At 38.9% G+C, this 17,354-nt stretch overlaps 1 protein-coding gene across 1 annotated transcript in view; it reads right to left on the reverse strand.

Annotated features, from left to right (window-relative positions):
- CNTN3 (contactin 3) overlaps positions 1–17,354 on the reverse strand; it is a 249,903-nt gene that overhangs the window by 59,605 nt on the left and 172,944 nt on the right. The window contains exon 10 of the mRNA XM_088831971.1: positions 14,426–14,601. Coding sequence (XP_088688097.1) covers positions 14,426–14,601 — 176 coding nt within the window. The remainder of the gene's footprint in view (positions 1–14,425; positions 14,602–17,354) is intronic.

Below are 17,354 nucleotides of genomic sequence, written 5' to 3' on the forward strand. Positions count from 1 at the left end.
ATTGTAAAGAGATAAGTAATGACTTTGATGGGCTCATTAGTAGACTAAACATGCCTGAGAAAACAATCTCTAAGTTTGAGGATAAAGTGTGTGTGTGTGTGACAATCAAATGTTCCAACGCTTAAAAGATGAAACAACTGAAAATAAAGAAGAAAATACTTAAGAACTGTATAATGGTGGTGACAGAAGGAGAATAAAGAAAAAAAAGGAACAGAAATAACATGTAAAGCAGTGGTGATGAAGAATTTCCCAGATTTATATCTGAAATCAAACCACAGGTCTCTCTCCAGAGAGTACGAAAATGATAAAGGCCAGAAACACAGGCCTAAATAAGAAAAGAAGAACATCAGAAAATAAATTAGTAAAATATTTTTAATTGATCTAATAGTTTTTTTCAAAATAACAATTCACTGAGAGGAGGAAAGTGAAACTAAACATATTCTTGCCATATGTCGGATCATAGAAAAAACAAAAGAATTCCAGAAGAAACATCTACTTCTGCTTCACTGACAATGCTAAAACCTTTGACTGTGTGGATCACAACAAACTATGGGAAATTTTTCAAGAGATACAAATACCACACCACCATACCTGCTTTCTGAGAAATCTGTATGCAGGTCAAGAAGCAACAGTTAGAACTTGACATGGAAAAATGGACTGGTTCCAAATTGGGAAAGGAGTACGTCAAGGCTGTATATTGTCACCCTGCTTATTTAACTTATTGCAGAGTGTATCAGGCAAATTCCAGGCTGGATGAAGCACAAACTGGAATCAAGATTGCCAGGAGAAATATCAACAGCCTCAGATATGCAGATGACACCATCCTTATGACAGAAATCAAAGACGAATTTTTCATCAACCAAAGACCTCTTGATGAAAGTGAAAGAGGAGAGTGAAAAAGCTGGCTTAAAACTCAACATTTAAAAAACTAAGATCATGGCATCCGGTCTCATCACTTCATGGGAAATAAATGGGAGAAAAGTGGAAAAAGTGACAAATTTATTTTCCTGGGCTCCAAAATCACTGTGAATGGTGACTGCAGCCATGAAATTAAAAGACACCTGCTTTTTTGAAGAAAGGCTATGAGAAACCTACACAGTGTATTAAAAAGCAGAGATGCAACTTTGCTGATAAAGGTCTGTGTAGTCAAAGCTATGGCTTTCCCAGTAGTCATGTATAGATGTGAGAGTTGGACCATAAAGAAGGCTGAGCACTGATGAATTGATGCTTTGGAACTGTGGTGCAAGAACTCTCTTAAGATTTTCCTGGAGATCTTCCCTGGAGATCAACCAGTCAATCCTAAAGGATATCAACCCTATATATTCACTGGAAGGACTGATGCTGAAGCTGAAGCTCCAATACTTTGACCACTTGATGCAAAGAGCCAACTCTTTGGAAAAGACCCTGATGCTGGGAAATATTGAGGGCAAGGAGAGAAAGGGACAACAGAGGAGGAGATGGTTGGATGGCATCATCAACTCAATGGACACGAGTTTGAGCAAGTTTCGGGAGATAGTGAAGGACGGCAAAGCCTGGCTTGCTGCAGTCCGTGGGGTTGCAAAGAGTTGGACACGACTGAGTGACTGATCAACAAGAACAACAAAAAGGACCTAGAAATCTTACTCCTTGATCGTTAACCAGATTGAAAACTTATGTCCATACAAAACCTGCACACAGTTTTATTCATAATTTCAAAAACTTGGAAGTGACCAAGGGGGCCTTCAGGAGGTGAGTGGATACACTATTATATCCAGCACAAAAAAAGAAAAAAAAAAAAAACCTCTTAAGCCACTAAAAGATATGGAGGAAATAAAAATGTACAGTACTAAGTGAAATAAGTAAATCCAAAATGGCTATATTCCATATGATTCCAACTATAGGACATTCTAGAAAAAGGCAAAACTATGGAGATAGTAAAGATTATAGGATGCCAAGGGTTGTTCAGTTCAGTTCAGTCGTTCAGTTGTGTCCGACTCTCCACGACCCCATGAATCACAGCACGCCAGGGCTCCCTGTCCATCACCAACTCCCGGAGTTCACTCAAACTCATGACCACAGAGTCGGTGATGCCATCCAGCCATCTCATTCTGTCGTCCCCTTCTCCTCCCACCCCCAATCCCTCCCAGCATCAGAGCCTTTTCCAGTGAGTCAACTCGTCCCATGAGGTGGCCAAAGTGTTGGAGTTTCAGCTTTAGCATCAGTCCTTCCAATGAACACCCAGGATTGATCTCCTTTAGAATGGACTGGTTGGATCTCCTTGCAGTCCAAGGGACTCTCAAGAGTCTTCTCCAGCACCACAGTTCAAAAGCATCAATTCTTCGGCGATCAGCTTAGGACACTCTAAAGTTGATGATGATGATAGATACAGATCTCTTTGAACATACTAAAGCTATTTAATGGTACAATTTAAATAGTTGAATTATGAGAATTATTTCCTAACAAAGCTTTTAAAATAATAAGTCATCATGAAAAAAGATACTGCTATGATTAGCAGATACCATTTATCTCATTTGGTTTGATTGATTTGTTCATTTATTGGATTTGTTAGATTTAAGCCTATTTTTGACAAGTTTTCATTTTCAGAATGTATTCATGAACCTTTGCCTCACCCCCAAAACAAAACCAAAATTATAAGCTGCTAGTTCATTTCTCCACTTCCAGAGATGAGATATTTTAAATTTGCAAATCATAGATACAAGCAAACACCTGTTATTTACAATGGAGGATCTGAAAGAATTATAAGCCATATTGAATGAATTATTACCGACTCAGAACTTCCTTTAGAGATTTTTTAAAAAGTATCTGTACATAGCTGCATTTAGATTATCATGTGATGGATATATACAAACATATTTATAGGTACACAAATATACACGTTAGTATCTCTTTGGTGGTAGCTTATAGTTTTCAACTGTCTAACTGGAGGATGGGTCTAATGGCGGAATCTCAATATGTCCTAATATCAACAGTAAACAACAGACACCTCCACCCCTGAGAAATATTCAATTCCTAAAAATTGGAGTGGTGACATTTTATATAAGTTTTGTGGGGAACAATATGAAATTCACAGCAAAATCTCCCTGAAATATTCTGTAAATATCTGCATATCTCCCAAAGTTTCTTTCCCATAGCATTAGCCTCTCTAACTTCCCCAAATTTTAAGTAACTCTCCATGAATACTAGTTTTAAAATCTTCATATTCCTCTTCAAATTGCTACAGTTTGAATATTCTATTCAATCCAAGAAAAGTTATGAGAACTATTAGAAAAAGAACAATACAGATTTTTTTGACATGAAAATGAAAAGCTTTATTTTGAGTGATATAATAATAGACAAGTTTAACATAAAAGTGACATACTAAAAGAAGACATTTCCAGTGAATCACACTAAGATACAATTAAGAGCCTGACTACATAAAGACCTACTGTAAATCTGTAAAACAAAAGACCTGACTTTAACGGAAGAAATGAGCAGAGGATACATATCTGCAAGGTATGGAAGAGGAACAGGAAATGGCCAGTACATACTGTGAATTTGTGTGTTAGTGAAGGATTTCCTGCTGTGACCTAAGGAGAACACTGTCTAAGGGACACAAAAAATACGTGAGATTAAAAATCTATTATATTCAAATATCAACATCATTACTTTGTTTCTAGCAGAAATAAAACAGGTCTTATCTGATAGCTGATGGTTGTCTTGAAGCAGTGTGTTTTGCTTTTGCAATCTGGGGAAGTCATTCTCTATTGCTAGAATTAAAATAATTTTTTGAATATTCTTCTGTATAATGATTCAGGCAGCTGGGCTTTTGTAAGTTTCTTGAGCTAGAAATTAGGTAAATTTGTTCAGTTTTCTACAGAAGTTTCACGCATTTCATAAGTCAGTATTAAGCCCCGAATTTTCTTGATTTGGAGGAGTCGGTTATAATTCTGAATCTTCCTTAAGTATCCAAGTTACTAATAAGCAAAATGGAAAGGTTCTCAATTTTACTGTTTATTCTGAGAAATGAGAAACTGTTCATAAAAAGATAACGCTTCTCAACCATCTGCTTGGGAATTTTTTTATTTAAAAAATCAAGGGAAAAAAATGTGTGGAAAAGACTGGGGAAACAGGCACCCTCCTGCTCTGCTGATGCAACTATAAATTGCTGCAGTTTTCCTAGAGAATACTTTAGAAACAATCCTACCAGCAGTGCTAGTTGTAGTAACCGCAACAACAGCTGCAGCAAGAGCTAACACAAGTTAGTCTAAGTATTTTATGTATACCTTAGAAGAAAGTACTATTATCACGTTAGTTTTATAGATGAGTAGACAAAAGTTTTATAGACGAGGCAAAGAAAGATAAACAACAGTTCACTGGAGAATGAAACAGGTTACAAGAGTTGGATTTTTGAGTGCAGGTGATTCAATGATGTAACTATATGTATAATTCCAATCCTATCCAGCAATTCATACCTGAACAAATACCCTCCAGAAAACAACCTGGGAATTGCTGACAAAGTGTCATTACTCTTCTTTCAGAGCACTGTAAACTTTTCTTTACCTCAGAATTGTCCCAAGTGGAATGTGACTGATAGTCATTTTGGAACCATGGAAAAATCTAAGAAAAATGAAAAGCCTTACGATATATAGCTCTTATATTTCATCTAGGAGCACTGATGTTTTCTATTATTCTTTCCCTGTCTTTCTCTACATCCACCCATTTATCCTAAGAAAGTACTGTGGCTGTCTTTATTTAGACCTTCTGCACTTGTGCAAATTATTAACATATATTTTAATCTATCTTTTGAGGGACATTTTTGTCCCATTATACTTGTCATTGGTTATCGTTGATACACAAGTCAGTCTATTGCTTTAGGTGAATTTATTTTGTATCACAGTAGTTGACTGAATTCTGATTAGTTTTAAAAAATTTTAGAGTTGATACTCTTCAGCTTTGAGAAGCCCTAGTATCATTTAGTTCTCAAATAATGATAATTCTGTCTCCTTATTTCACAAATTAGACATTTATTCTTGTTCGTATCGACTGTATTGGCCCAAAAACCTCCAAATGGATTTAAGGTAATGGTCTATGTGAAAGTCACTCAGTCGTGTCCAACTCTCTGCAACCTCATAGACTATACAGTCCATGGAATTCTCCAGGCCAGAATACTGGAGTGGGTACCTTTTCCCTTCTCCAGGGGATCCTCCCAACCCAGGGATCGAACCCAGGTTTCCCGCATTGCAGGCAGATTCTTTACCAGCTGAGCCACAAGGGAAGCCCAAGAATACTGGAGTGGGTAGCCTATCCTTTCTCTAGCAGATCTTCCTGACCCAGGAATCGAACTGGGGTCTCCTGCATTGCAGGTGGAATCTTTACCAACTGAGCTATCAGGGAAGTCCAAGGTAATGGTACTGGTGTGTATTTTGTTTTGTTCCTGGTTTAAATAAAAGGATTCCTGGCATTTCCTTTAAAGATATTTTTGAGGTGTGGAAGAAACAATTATTTCTTCCTATATTGGTCATTAATTTTATTGAATGTCTTATAAATGTCCATTGAGGATACAGTGGTCTATTTTATTATATTTATTGATATGAAGCATGCACATTTCTGAAACCATTACTGAGTACTTATAAAAGTTTATTCTTTTAGTATAATGTTCAGATTTTATTAGGACTTCCCTGGTGGCTCAGATGGTAAAGCATCTGCATACAATGTGGAGACCCGGGTTCGATCCCTGGGTAGGGAAGATCCCCTGGAGAAGGAAATGGCAACCCACTCCAGTACTCTTGCCTGGAAAATCCCATGGACAGAGGAGCCTGGTAGGGTACAGTCCATGGGGTCACAAAGAGTCAGACACGACTGAGCAACTAAACTTTTCAGATTTTTTTGCTAAAATTTTACTTAGGTTTTCATACTATAATCATGAAATCAATTCATATTTACTAATTTTTTATAATCTTGCCAGGTTTTGTTCTCAGGAATATAATAGCCTAACAAAATAAATTAGAAAGATTTAAAACTTTTAATATTTTCAAATAGCTTATATAACAATTTATCTATTGCCAAAAAGTTGAAATAAATTACCAGTAAAACTCTAGCCTTAGAATCCTTTTTTTTGCGGGGGCAGGGGGTTACACAGTTTTTTTATGATTATGGATTTACAAAGGAATTCTTATTAATATTGATCATTTATATTCTTCCCAAAAGTTTATATTTAATTGGGTTTTCATACATATGATTTGAACATGGAATGCTGTTTATTAATTCTTTCTTACCTATCACATTCTCTTTCTCATTTCTAATTTTAGGTATTTTAACAGCTTTATTCATCATTTGTATCTTTCAGAGCTCAACCATTGTTTTTGGCTATTCCTCCATCCTTCCATTTCTTCCTCCATCTATCTCCTTTCTATATACTTGTTTTATTTTCTAAAATTTACAAGGGTGTGAAAAGGATGAAAAAGAAGGTGTATTTTCTAATTTTAGCATCAATGTTTTATATGTATCTGTTACTTCCATTATGAGATAGTTTTTTCTAATTTTTGGCAAACTATCTGTTCACGGTTAAGAGAGGAATTCTCAGACTACGTGACAATTTTGTTTCTCACTTTTCTCTTCGTTCCTGACTCGATACATTTTAATGGCATATTAATTGGACTATTATGATTCATGATTACTATCTTTATGGCAGAGCAAACTTTTTCCAAAATAAATTTCCTTTTTTACGTTAAAGGTTTGCCTTGAATTACTATTGTTTTTGAAATTAACACTTGTTAGCCTCTTTTTTTCTTTTATTAAATATGACTGATAAGTATTTACACATCCTTTCACTCATAGTGTTAATTTTATTTTAACTCTGGCTGTTTTTATGGATTTTAGTTCAAGTTGTAAGTTACTTGGTCTGACTTCTGCTCATCTTCTTATAAATTTAAATCTTGCAGGGTTTCTACTAGGGGTGGAGCTTAATAAACACTGTACATAATAAACACAGCCCTGGGATACTAATCACATTTTAACTAGGAACTGAGGCTCCATATGCCTGGGTGGGCAAATAATGAGCTAGTGAAATAAGCTCAACTTCAACTATTTTGTGCAGTTTCCTTTTTCCAACAGGTATTGGAGAATTCTTCTTTTTTCATCCCCAAATAGCTTTGTGGGAGGGATTGTGAGGGGCTGTTGTACTATGCTCAAGATGAATAACAATAATTCTTCTGGTCTAATCACCAACTTTTATGGGCTCATTGCTGAATACAGTCTCCTAATGATCTTTCCAAGTCAGTCAATATTTTGAATTTGGACAAGGGATAACATTTATATGACACTCTAAGTGGAAGATGTTTAAAAACACAGTGTATTACCACTGGTAATGTTTGGAATGAGTGCTTTGCCTCAGTTCTGTAGTTCAAATGCACATAAAACCTCTTACAGAATTTCGTATCGTAAAATAACTGGTATTTCCAAACCCTTAGTCCTTACACCCAAATAACTGTATGAAATTAATCAAGTCAAAGTGACCATATTGTGTTATTACACACAAAGGATTTCTTTCAAAGATACTCTTTCCTGCCATAGAGGGCTGGGAAATACATCAAGACTCAGGCTCACAAGGAGTGGCTGTCACTCGACTGTGATTGTGGCCCATGGGAGATAAATCACACTGAAGGCAGTCAGTTTGATGAGTGGCAGATTGGTTGTCACTGTTAAACCTCTTATTGCTTCCAGTGACTTTTATCCACACACATTCTAATCCATCACAGATCCAATTCCACAAAAGGTATATAAAGCTCTACAGCTCGGCTCTATACATTTCTCATTTCTAAACTATCTGCCCCACATTAGGTTTATCAAAGCAAATTCATTTAAACACCCTTACAATATACAGGGGACACATGAGATGTTTAGGTTCAAAAGTTCCAAGCTACGGTCAGTCTCCATTATGTAATATGTCTAAGTCCAAAAGTTAGCTTATCATGGCAAGCCAAATTATTTTTGAACGTTCTTAAAAGCATACTTAAGTTGTCAGGCCCTTAAATCCTTAGGTACCAGCCAATAATGTTCTTTCATTCCTTCTGTACTTGGGGCTATTATCCCCTTTTTCTTGTCAGTAGAAGCTTAGATATATTTAAAAGCTGAGAAAGAAAGATGCTATACTGGGTACTGGGTGAATGATGCAATTCCTCTTTTTTCTTTCTCCTTTTCTTCTGTATTTTTTTTTGGAGGGGGAGTGAATGGAATAGAGTTCTGTTGTTTAAACATGGCTGTGATAGAATGCTACTGTAAACAAACTGTTGGGACTGTGTCTCATCCTATTACTGCACATATAGGAAATTTAAGTGTATACACAAACCCACATACATTCTTACCTACATACACACAACTACATATGAAGATATCTAGACTCAGGCAAGAGGAGAAAGCACAGTATTCTTGGAAGAGGGACCAATGTATGTAAAATCTCGTGGTGGGAGGGAACATGGCAAATACTAAAAAGTTTTGGGAAAAGAAACCAGAAAATGGGGAACATAAAGGACCACAGGGAAAGGCATCATCTAGTGAGCAAGAGGATCTAGACCTCAACTGTTCAGTTCAGTTCAGTTCAGTTCAGTCGCTCAGTCGTGTCCGACTCTCCACAACCCCATGAATCACAGCACGCCAGGCCTCCCTGACCATCACCAACTCTCAGAGTTCACTCAAACTCATGTCCACAGAGTCGGTGATGCCATCCAGACATCTTATTCTCTGTCGTCCCCTTCTCCACCCGCCCCCAACCTTTCCCAGCATCAGAGTCTTTTCCAGTGAGTCAACTCGTCGCATGAGGTGGCCAAAGTATTGGAGTTTCAGCTTTAGCATCAGTCCTTCCAATGAACACCCAGGATTGATCTCCTTTAGAATGGACTGGTTGGATCTCCTTGCAGTCCAAGGGACTCTCAAGAGTCTTCTCCAGCACCACAGTTCAAAAGCATCAATTCTTCGGCGACCAGCTTTCTTCACAGTCCAACTCTCACATCCATACATGACCATGGGAAAAACCACAGCCTTGACTAGATGGACCTTTGTTGACAAAGTAATGTCTCTGCTTTTTAATATACTATCAAGATTGGTACCTGAACACAAATTCCCTGCTTCTCTAATTACACCACCCAGTGCCTGCAAACAAGATTTGCTTGGAAAACAGTGGACTTAAGTGGAAGCCTTTTACTGCTGACTTAGTTATACAACTTTGATTTGTCCTGTGGAACAAAGCCTGTATTTGACCTATATTTCTCCTTGGTGATATGTCAATCTGCTTTACACAATTAGCTTAACAAGCTTTTCTGAATGTTATACATTCTGACAGAGCAGAAACCTGAACTGCAGTTGAGACAGGAGGTAAGAGGGCGGGACACAACAATAAGATTAATGAGGAAGGGGTGCAGCCTTTAGGATGTGATAAAAACTGGACAGAACTGACTGAAACCAGCTGAATGCAACGTGGCACGGAGAACAGTCTGGTCATTGACTTTTAGCTCATTGTATCTTCATTATAATACTCAAAACCAGGTTCTTGCACACCGTGAGAATTCCGAGGTAGACCATAAAAGACCATAAAGTGAGCAATAGCCCAGTTCCTGGAGATCTGCATCTTTCCCTGGAATAGTAAGAATATTCTTCTGACTCCTTACAGCATGCAATTACTCAGTCCATAAAAACCAACAATCCCATGCCCTGGGGCCACTCTCACTTTCTGAGGAAGTCCCCATTCTGCCTATGGAATATCTCTCTTTCTAAATAAATTTGCTTTCACTTTACTCTGGCTTTCTCTTGAATTCTTTCTTGCATGAAGCCAATGACCCTCACTTGGTGACCTGTATTGGACATGACAATTTCCTCTCCTCCAACAGTCATCACACTCCTTTGGCATGATGTGCAAGTCTATCAGTTCAGTTCAGTTCAGTCGCTCAGTTGTGACCAACTCTTTGCGACCCCATGAATCACAGCACGCCAGGCCTCCCTGTCCATCACCAACTCCCGGAGTTCACTCAAACTCATGTCCATCGAGTCGGTGATGCCATCCAGCCATCCCATTCTCTGTGGTCCCCGTCTCCTCCCACCCCCAATCCCTCCTAGCATCAGAGTCTTTCCCAGTGGGTCAACTCGTCACATGAGGTGGCCAAAGTATTGGAGTTTCAGCTTTAGCATCAGTCCTTCCAATGAACACCCAGGACTGATCTCCTTTAGAATGGACTGGTTGGATCTCCTTGCAGTCCAAGGGACTCTCAAGAGTCTACAGAACAGGTTTAATCTAAATTGTTAGAGGTTGTTTTGAGCTTCTGTGTTTTTCTCGAAAGGTGTGTGCTTTTTATAACAAATGAATGAATACTGAGTACCCAGAGTAGTCTCAAGGACAAGTGGCTGGAACAGTTGAAAGCTGTATGCTTGATTTTCCATTTTTTTTAATTCTTTCTCTCTTTTTCTTAAAAAAAAAAAAAAGAATGGCTCTTACATTATCCAGCTTTCTAGACAACTTTCCCACTTACCAGCTCCTCCCTCACATTCTGTTGCTTTTGAAAACAGGGAATCTATGAACACAATGCGATAAAAGAAAAGCAGACTTTCTAGATATTAACGTGAATGCTGCAATGAACACACAATCAGAGGATAAAGCATTGTTATGTGACTCCCTTCTCATGCAACAGAAAAGCAATTTATTTAATAGCCTGTGCTTAAGGGTAATGTCATCTTGTAGGGCTTACCGTTTTAAACTGATGGGAGAATATTAAGTTAACTAATGTCACAAGTCAATAAAAAATTCATAGGCTGTGATCAAGCATGTTGGAAAAAGAACAGAATTGGCAAGTGATAGGGTTAATTCATGAAATTGCATGGTTCAGATAGCTGAGTCTTGTAGAGAGATGGCTGACTTAATACTTTATGTGGAACCTATCAGTAGCACAGCAGCAGCTAAGTAACATTATTATCTTGAATATTCTCAATTCCAAGATCCTCTTAAGAAAGCAGCTGTCTACTTCAGTCTTAGCAAATGTTTCTTTGAGGATGTTTGATGCATATAAATTCAAAATACTTTGAATTTTTAGTATATCAACATTTATTTCTTTAGCATTAGCTCAGATGGAGGACACTGTATTGGATAAAATATTATCAACAGTTTAAGAGGATAAATCACAAATACTGTTATCTACAATATGCAGAAAAGCAAACGTTTTAAATCAAATTCTTTATGAATTAGAGTAAGAGCTGGGTTACAGGAGAAGCATTTTTCTGATTGGATAAGCAATCATTGTGAAGGTAACATTCTAGCATTTTTTTTTTTTCCATTGCCTCCTCTCCAAGTAAAGGCAAATGATAAACCCTAAGCATGGAGTAAAGAGCTGGCACAGGATACTGGAATACGCCTTTTCCTGTTGTGATAGAAGAGATTAGTGATTTTTAAAAAAAGCCTTTAAAGCAATAGTGAAAGAAATGGTAATGCTTTGTAGCAACTGATGAAGTTCTTAAAAGCCTTGAACTGACAAACTTTGGAAAGTTAACTAGAACTTTGAAAACAAAACAAGCCAGATGACAGAAAATAAAAACGGCATTGGAATTGTACTTAATTGTGGCCAGATAGCTAAACATCTCCAATTTCTTGAAGACCACTTGTAGAGGGTCACTGCTAAGTCACTTCATTTGTGTCCGACTCTGTGTGACCCCATAGATGGCCTCCGACCAGGCTCCCCTGTCCCTGGGGTTCTCCAGGCAAGAACACTGGAGTGGGTTGCCATTTTCTTCTCCAATGCATGAAAGTGAACAGTGAAAGTGAAGTCGCTCAGTCGTGTCTGACTCTTAGCGACCTCATGGACTGCAGCCTACCATGCTCCTCCGTCCATGGGATTTTCCAGGCAAGAGTACTGGAGTGGGGTGCCACTGCCTTCTCCTAGAGGGTCACTAGGGCTGCTATAACAAAGTAACATAAACTGGGGGGCTTCAAACAAGAGAACTGTATCCTCTTAGAGCTTTGGAGTCCAGAAATCTGAAATCAAGATCTCTCTCCAAAATTTCTAGGATAAGACCCTTCCCTGCCTCTCCCAGGTTCTGGAACTCCAGGAACTCTAGCACTTGTGGAAGTATAACTTCACAGTGTCTGCCTCCATCTTCACAGGGCCACCTTCCTTGTGTCTATGACTTCACAAGGTGATCTCCTCTCTGTGTGTTTGTCTGTGTACAAATTTCCCCTGTCTCATAAGGACAACAGTCATACTGGATTAGGGTCCATCCTGTTGTAGTACGACATCAGCATAACTTCACTAACTATTTCTGCAACAACCCTTTCCAAATAAGGTCACATTCTGAGGTACTAGTGCAAAGGACAAACTCTTTCTGTGTCACCTTTCCAGTCAACTACTCTACACACACTCAGAATACCAACTTTTTTGTCTTCTATACCAGGCAAGTCTCCAACGCTAGGTCTGGTAATTCAATTACAGGTGGTCCTGTAATTCAGTTCCGATGTTAACTGCCTGGAGACAGCATCAGGGCCCCCAAGTTAAGGGCTCAATCCCATGAGATTGGCCCTACGTCAGCGATAGATCGTGAGTCTCAGATTGCCATTGGTACTCCTCACCAAACACTTATAAACTGACGTTCCCATGACACGCTCCTTGGGATCACTAATGTGCTAGAATGACTCACAGAACTCAGGGTAGTATTTATTTATTTTATGATACTTTAAACATTAATACTATAAAGGATCATGAAGAATGCATCTAGACATCCAGAAAGAAACACTTAGGGTGAGATCCTGAGGGGCTCCGAGTGCAAGAAGTTCTATCCCAGTAGATGTGGGGGGTGTCACCCACGAAGCACCTAGCTATGTTCACCAATGCAGAAGCCATCTGTGGTGAAGAGTACTTTACTTTTGGGATGTTTATGGGAGCTTCATCACATAGGCCTGGTCAATCATAAATTCAATCCCCAACCCCTCCCTCCTTCCTGAAAGATGGGGTTGGGGTAGGGAGTGCTGAAATTCCAGGCTTCTAATCATGGCTTGGTCTTTCTCATGATCATCCTGAAGCTTTCCAGGGGCCCACAGATTCACTTCATTAGGGCCAAAGAGGTTTCATCACCCCAGAAATTCTAAAGACTTTAGAAGCTCTTTGCTAGGAACCAGGGACAAAGACTAATAATTCTATTTCACAGCTAGGCATTAGGATTAGAACAGATCTTTTAAGGGGACACCATTCAAGTAGCTCAGTGGTAAAGAATCTGCCAGCCAGTGCAGGAGACACAAGAGACACAGGTTTGACTTTGGGTGGGGAAGATCCCCTGGAGAAGAAAATGGCAATCCTCTCCTGGAATTTTGCCAGGAAAATTCCATGGACAGAGGAGCCTGGCAGACTACAGTCCATGGGGTTGCAAAGAGTCGGACACGACTGAGAATACACACACACATTCAAGTTTTAACACCATCCTTTGAAGTTGCACACAATCCTGACACATTATTAGGCCCATGTATATACATACGTACTTTTAATAAATACTTTCAAATGAATATAGCTGAATCAACCATCACATTGTTTTGTCCATAAGGAGAAAACCCAGACTTTATAATGATGCACCACTGATATCTTAGCCAAAATGAGTGAAGATAATCTTGTGTTGATGCAAACTGGCTGGCAAGGGAAGCTGGCCTTGTGATTCTGGATTCACGGACATGTGGCCAGGTATGAGGTCTACTGGTTAACTCTGAGCGGCTCACAATGCTGAGTGTCTTCTCAGCAGTTCTCCTCAATGTGTCTATTTTCCCTTGAAATTTATAATTCTTCCTCAAGTAGAACCATTGCACATGAGGTGACAAAATAGACCAAAAGAAAATATTTGTGTTTTGGGGACTCACAGATTTAAACTTGGATCTAAGTTCCACCGCTAACCAGCTCAGTGATGTTGGGCAGATTAATAAATCTACAAATCCTTGGTTTAAACACCTGAAAAATGACAATTCTTACCACTAACATTCAGCACCACTGCAAGAGTTAAATGGGATGAAGAACCTGGCCTGATACATTGGAAGCATTTCATAAATGTAAACTTTATTCAATTTCATACCATTTTATGTTGAAAATAAACACTTGCATAAGAACACCTTCCCTTCTGGAAGGGACTACTAATGACAAAAGCATCCCAAAGTACTTTTAACACAAACACAAATTTATGTTTATGTTAAAGTAATATTTAACATAAACACAGCAAACATTAATTTTAAATAAATTTATAATTTACAGCTTGAAGTAAATGTGCTCACTTTCTGGTAATTACAATGATAAAGTTAGATCATAGATCACTACAGGATTGAAACCCTAGTTGTCTCAAAGAACAAACATTACTGGCATAACATGTATGTCCCTGATGTTTCTACAGGGACAAAACATCAGAGACGTGTAAAAAGCATGAGGAAATTGTCACGACTTACCCCACCAACTTTCTCAAAGTGAGATCCATCTTTCTTAAAGTCTGTGAGGGCCCCATTGAAATACCAGGTAAACATGGTATCTAACAGGGGGTCGTGTTGAACCTGGCAGGGCAAAATGACACTTTCACCCACGGAGACATCCATGTTGGATGGTGCCAAAGTTATTCTTGTTGGTTCTATTGGGGAAATAATAAAATGTTAAGCAAAGCTGCAGCATTTTTATATTGATAAAAGCAACTTTCACAGGCAGATTGTTAATCTCACTTATAGTGTGTATGTTTGTATATATATATGTGTGTGTGTGTATAAATATACCTCTACATAATGAAAAGTCTTCAAGATTAAAACAGACATTTTGATGAAGACCCATAATATATTTCATTGCACACACAAATTCTTGTTAAGAGAATTAGGATATCTAAACCTATAGGCTATAGCAGTTTAAAAATTAAAGTCACCTGTAAATATGAGTTATAATACTATTACAAAATCAATTTCATTTTAGTTTTATTGTTTCATGAAATATAAGAGTAGAAATAGAAATCACTGCATTTTCAATGACTGGAAAATATACTACTACCAAATTTAAATAGACTCAAAACTTTTGTGATACTACAAAAAAAAAAATGATGTTTAGAATAGGTAAGATACTTAGTTAAAATGCTAATTAATTTCTGTTTCTTCCCAAATGCAAATATCCACTTGCGCATTTCTGTCATCACAGTCCCTCCAACTTTTATGAATTTAAAGTTCTCTGACTCCACTTTCCATTGCTACTCCCCGTTTCTTGCTCCATGTCACAGCAAAAGTCTTCAAAAGAGTCAATTACTATGTTTCCTACAACAGCCATCTCCTGATGCTCCTCCTACCCCACCCTGTAGGACCTCAGCCTTTCTCGTCTTGGTTGTTTTGGCTGATATTCTTCCCGCTGCTCACCACACACTCGGCAGGAATGCTTCCCTTTCCTTCTCTGAGCATTCATATCCAGTTTGTCAGCCAAGCCAGTGACTCCACACTCAGAAGATATTTAGATTTGAATGCCTTCCGTTCATTAGCTGCTCTGCTGCCACTCTCACTGTGGTCATTGTCACTCCTGCCTGGATTACTGCAATGTCTCCTGGGACTCCTCCCACTTCGGCCTGTGACCCTCTATAGTCTGTTCTCTACTGAGCAGGGAGAGTAAACCTTTAAATATACACTTTCCACCATTTCATTCCTCTGCTCAAAACTCTGCACCGGTCTCTACTTTTCACTCTAACTAAAACCTTAGTCCAACTAAGTGCTAACAAGACTTCAGTTCAGTTCAGTTTGGTCGCTCAGTCATGTCCGACTCTTTGTGACCCCATGAATCACAGCACGCCAGGCCTCCCTGTCCATCACCAACTCCCGGAGTTCACTCAAACTCATATCCATCGAGTCGGTGATGCCATCCAGCCATCTCATTCTCTGTCGTCCCCTTCTCCTCCTGCCCCCAATCCCTCCCAGCATCAGAGTCTTTTCCAGTGAGTCAACTCTTCGCATCAGGTGGCCAAAGTATTGGAGCTTCAACTTTAGCATCAGTCCTTCCAATGAACACCCAGGACTGATCTCCTTTGGAATGGACTGGTTGGATCTCCTTGCGGTCCAAGGGACTCTCAAGAGTCTTCTCCAGCACCACAGTTCAAAAGCATCAATTCTTCGGCGATCAGCTTTCTTCACAGTCCAACTCTCACATCCATACATGACCACTGGCAAAACCATAGCCTTGACTAGATGGACCTTGGTTGGCAAAGTAATGTCGAAACCTCTACAGGATTGTCCCTAAGAAATCAACTGAATTCCTTCATCTCCACGAAATCTTGGTTCACATTTCTCCTTCTCTGATCACCTGGTTTCATGTTTCAGCTTATGTTTCTCAAACACTCCTCTGGTATTTTCTGCTTGTGTGCATTCTGTTTTCATTGTAAGTATTTTCTTGCTTTATAGTCCTTGCAGTATATTTATATACTGCTTATTTTCTTTGTGCCTCTGGAAGAAGGTACAGTGCATGTGGGCAGCATCTTTGTCAGTTTGTTTACTGAATAACACAAGCATGATGTTGTGTTGTGTTAGCTGCTCAGCTGTGTCTGACTCTTTGCAACCCCATGGACTGTAGCCTGCCAGGGTCCTCTGTCCATGGAATTCTCTAGGTAAGAATACTGGAGTGGGTTGCCATTACCTTTTCCAGGGGATCTTTCCTGACACAGGGATCAAAACTGTATCTCTTGAGTCTCTTGCACTGGCAGGCAGATTATTTACCACTGCACCAGCTGGGAAGGATAACCCAAGCATGGTAGGTACTCAATGTTTTTCTTCGATGAATAAATGAACAAAAATACAACACAATTCTAAGTAACTCTGACTGATAGCAAGGATTATTTCAGAGATTTAAACATCTCCAGAAAATAGTAAAGATATTGAAAAGGGAAAAAGTGTACAAAAGATTTGACATAATAGAATAGCACAAAATAAAAGTATAGCAGCAGCACTGCTACTTGCAGTTCTATTGACCCTTATGCCAACTAGTAACTCGTGGATTCCTGGTACACACTGTGATATATAAGGAAATATTAAGAACTGTTCTCTTGACTGTCACTTGTTAAAGATAGTGAAAGTGTGAAACTGTTAGTCACTTAGTCTTCTCCAACTCTTGGCAAACCCATGGACTGTAGCTCACCAGGCTCCTTTTTCCATGGAATTCTTCATGCAAGAATATTGGAGTGGGTAGCCATTCCTTTCTCCAAGGGATCTCCCTGACCCATGGATTGAACCCGGGTCTCCCTCATCGAAGGCAGATTCTCTCCCGCCTGAGCCAAACACAAGGCCGACCTTTACAGTGCACTGCATATCATGAGAGACATATTTTTCCTTTGATCTTAGTAAGAAGGCACACAGCATACCCCTATGTAAA

This window comes from Moschus berezovskii, chromosome 24 (genome assembly GCF_049115385.1).
Source record: "Moschus berezovskii isolate FMDL1 chromosome 24, NW_MosBer_1.0, whole genome shotgun sequence".
Taxonomy (NCBI): domain Eukaryota; kingdom Metazoa; phylum Chordata; class Mammalia; order Artiodactyla; family Moschidae; genus Moschus; species Moschus berezovskii.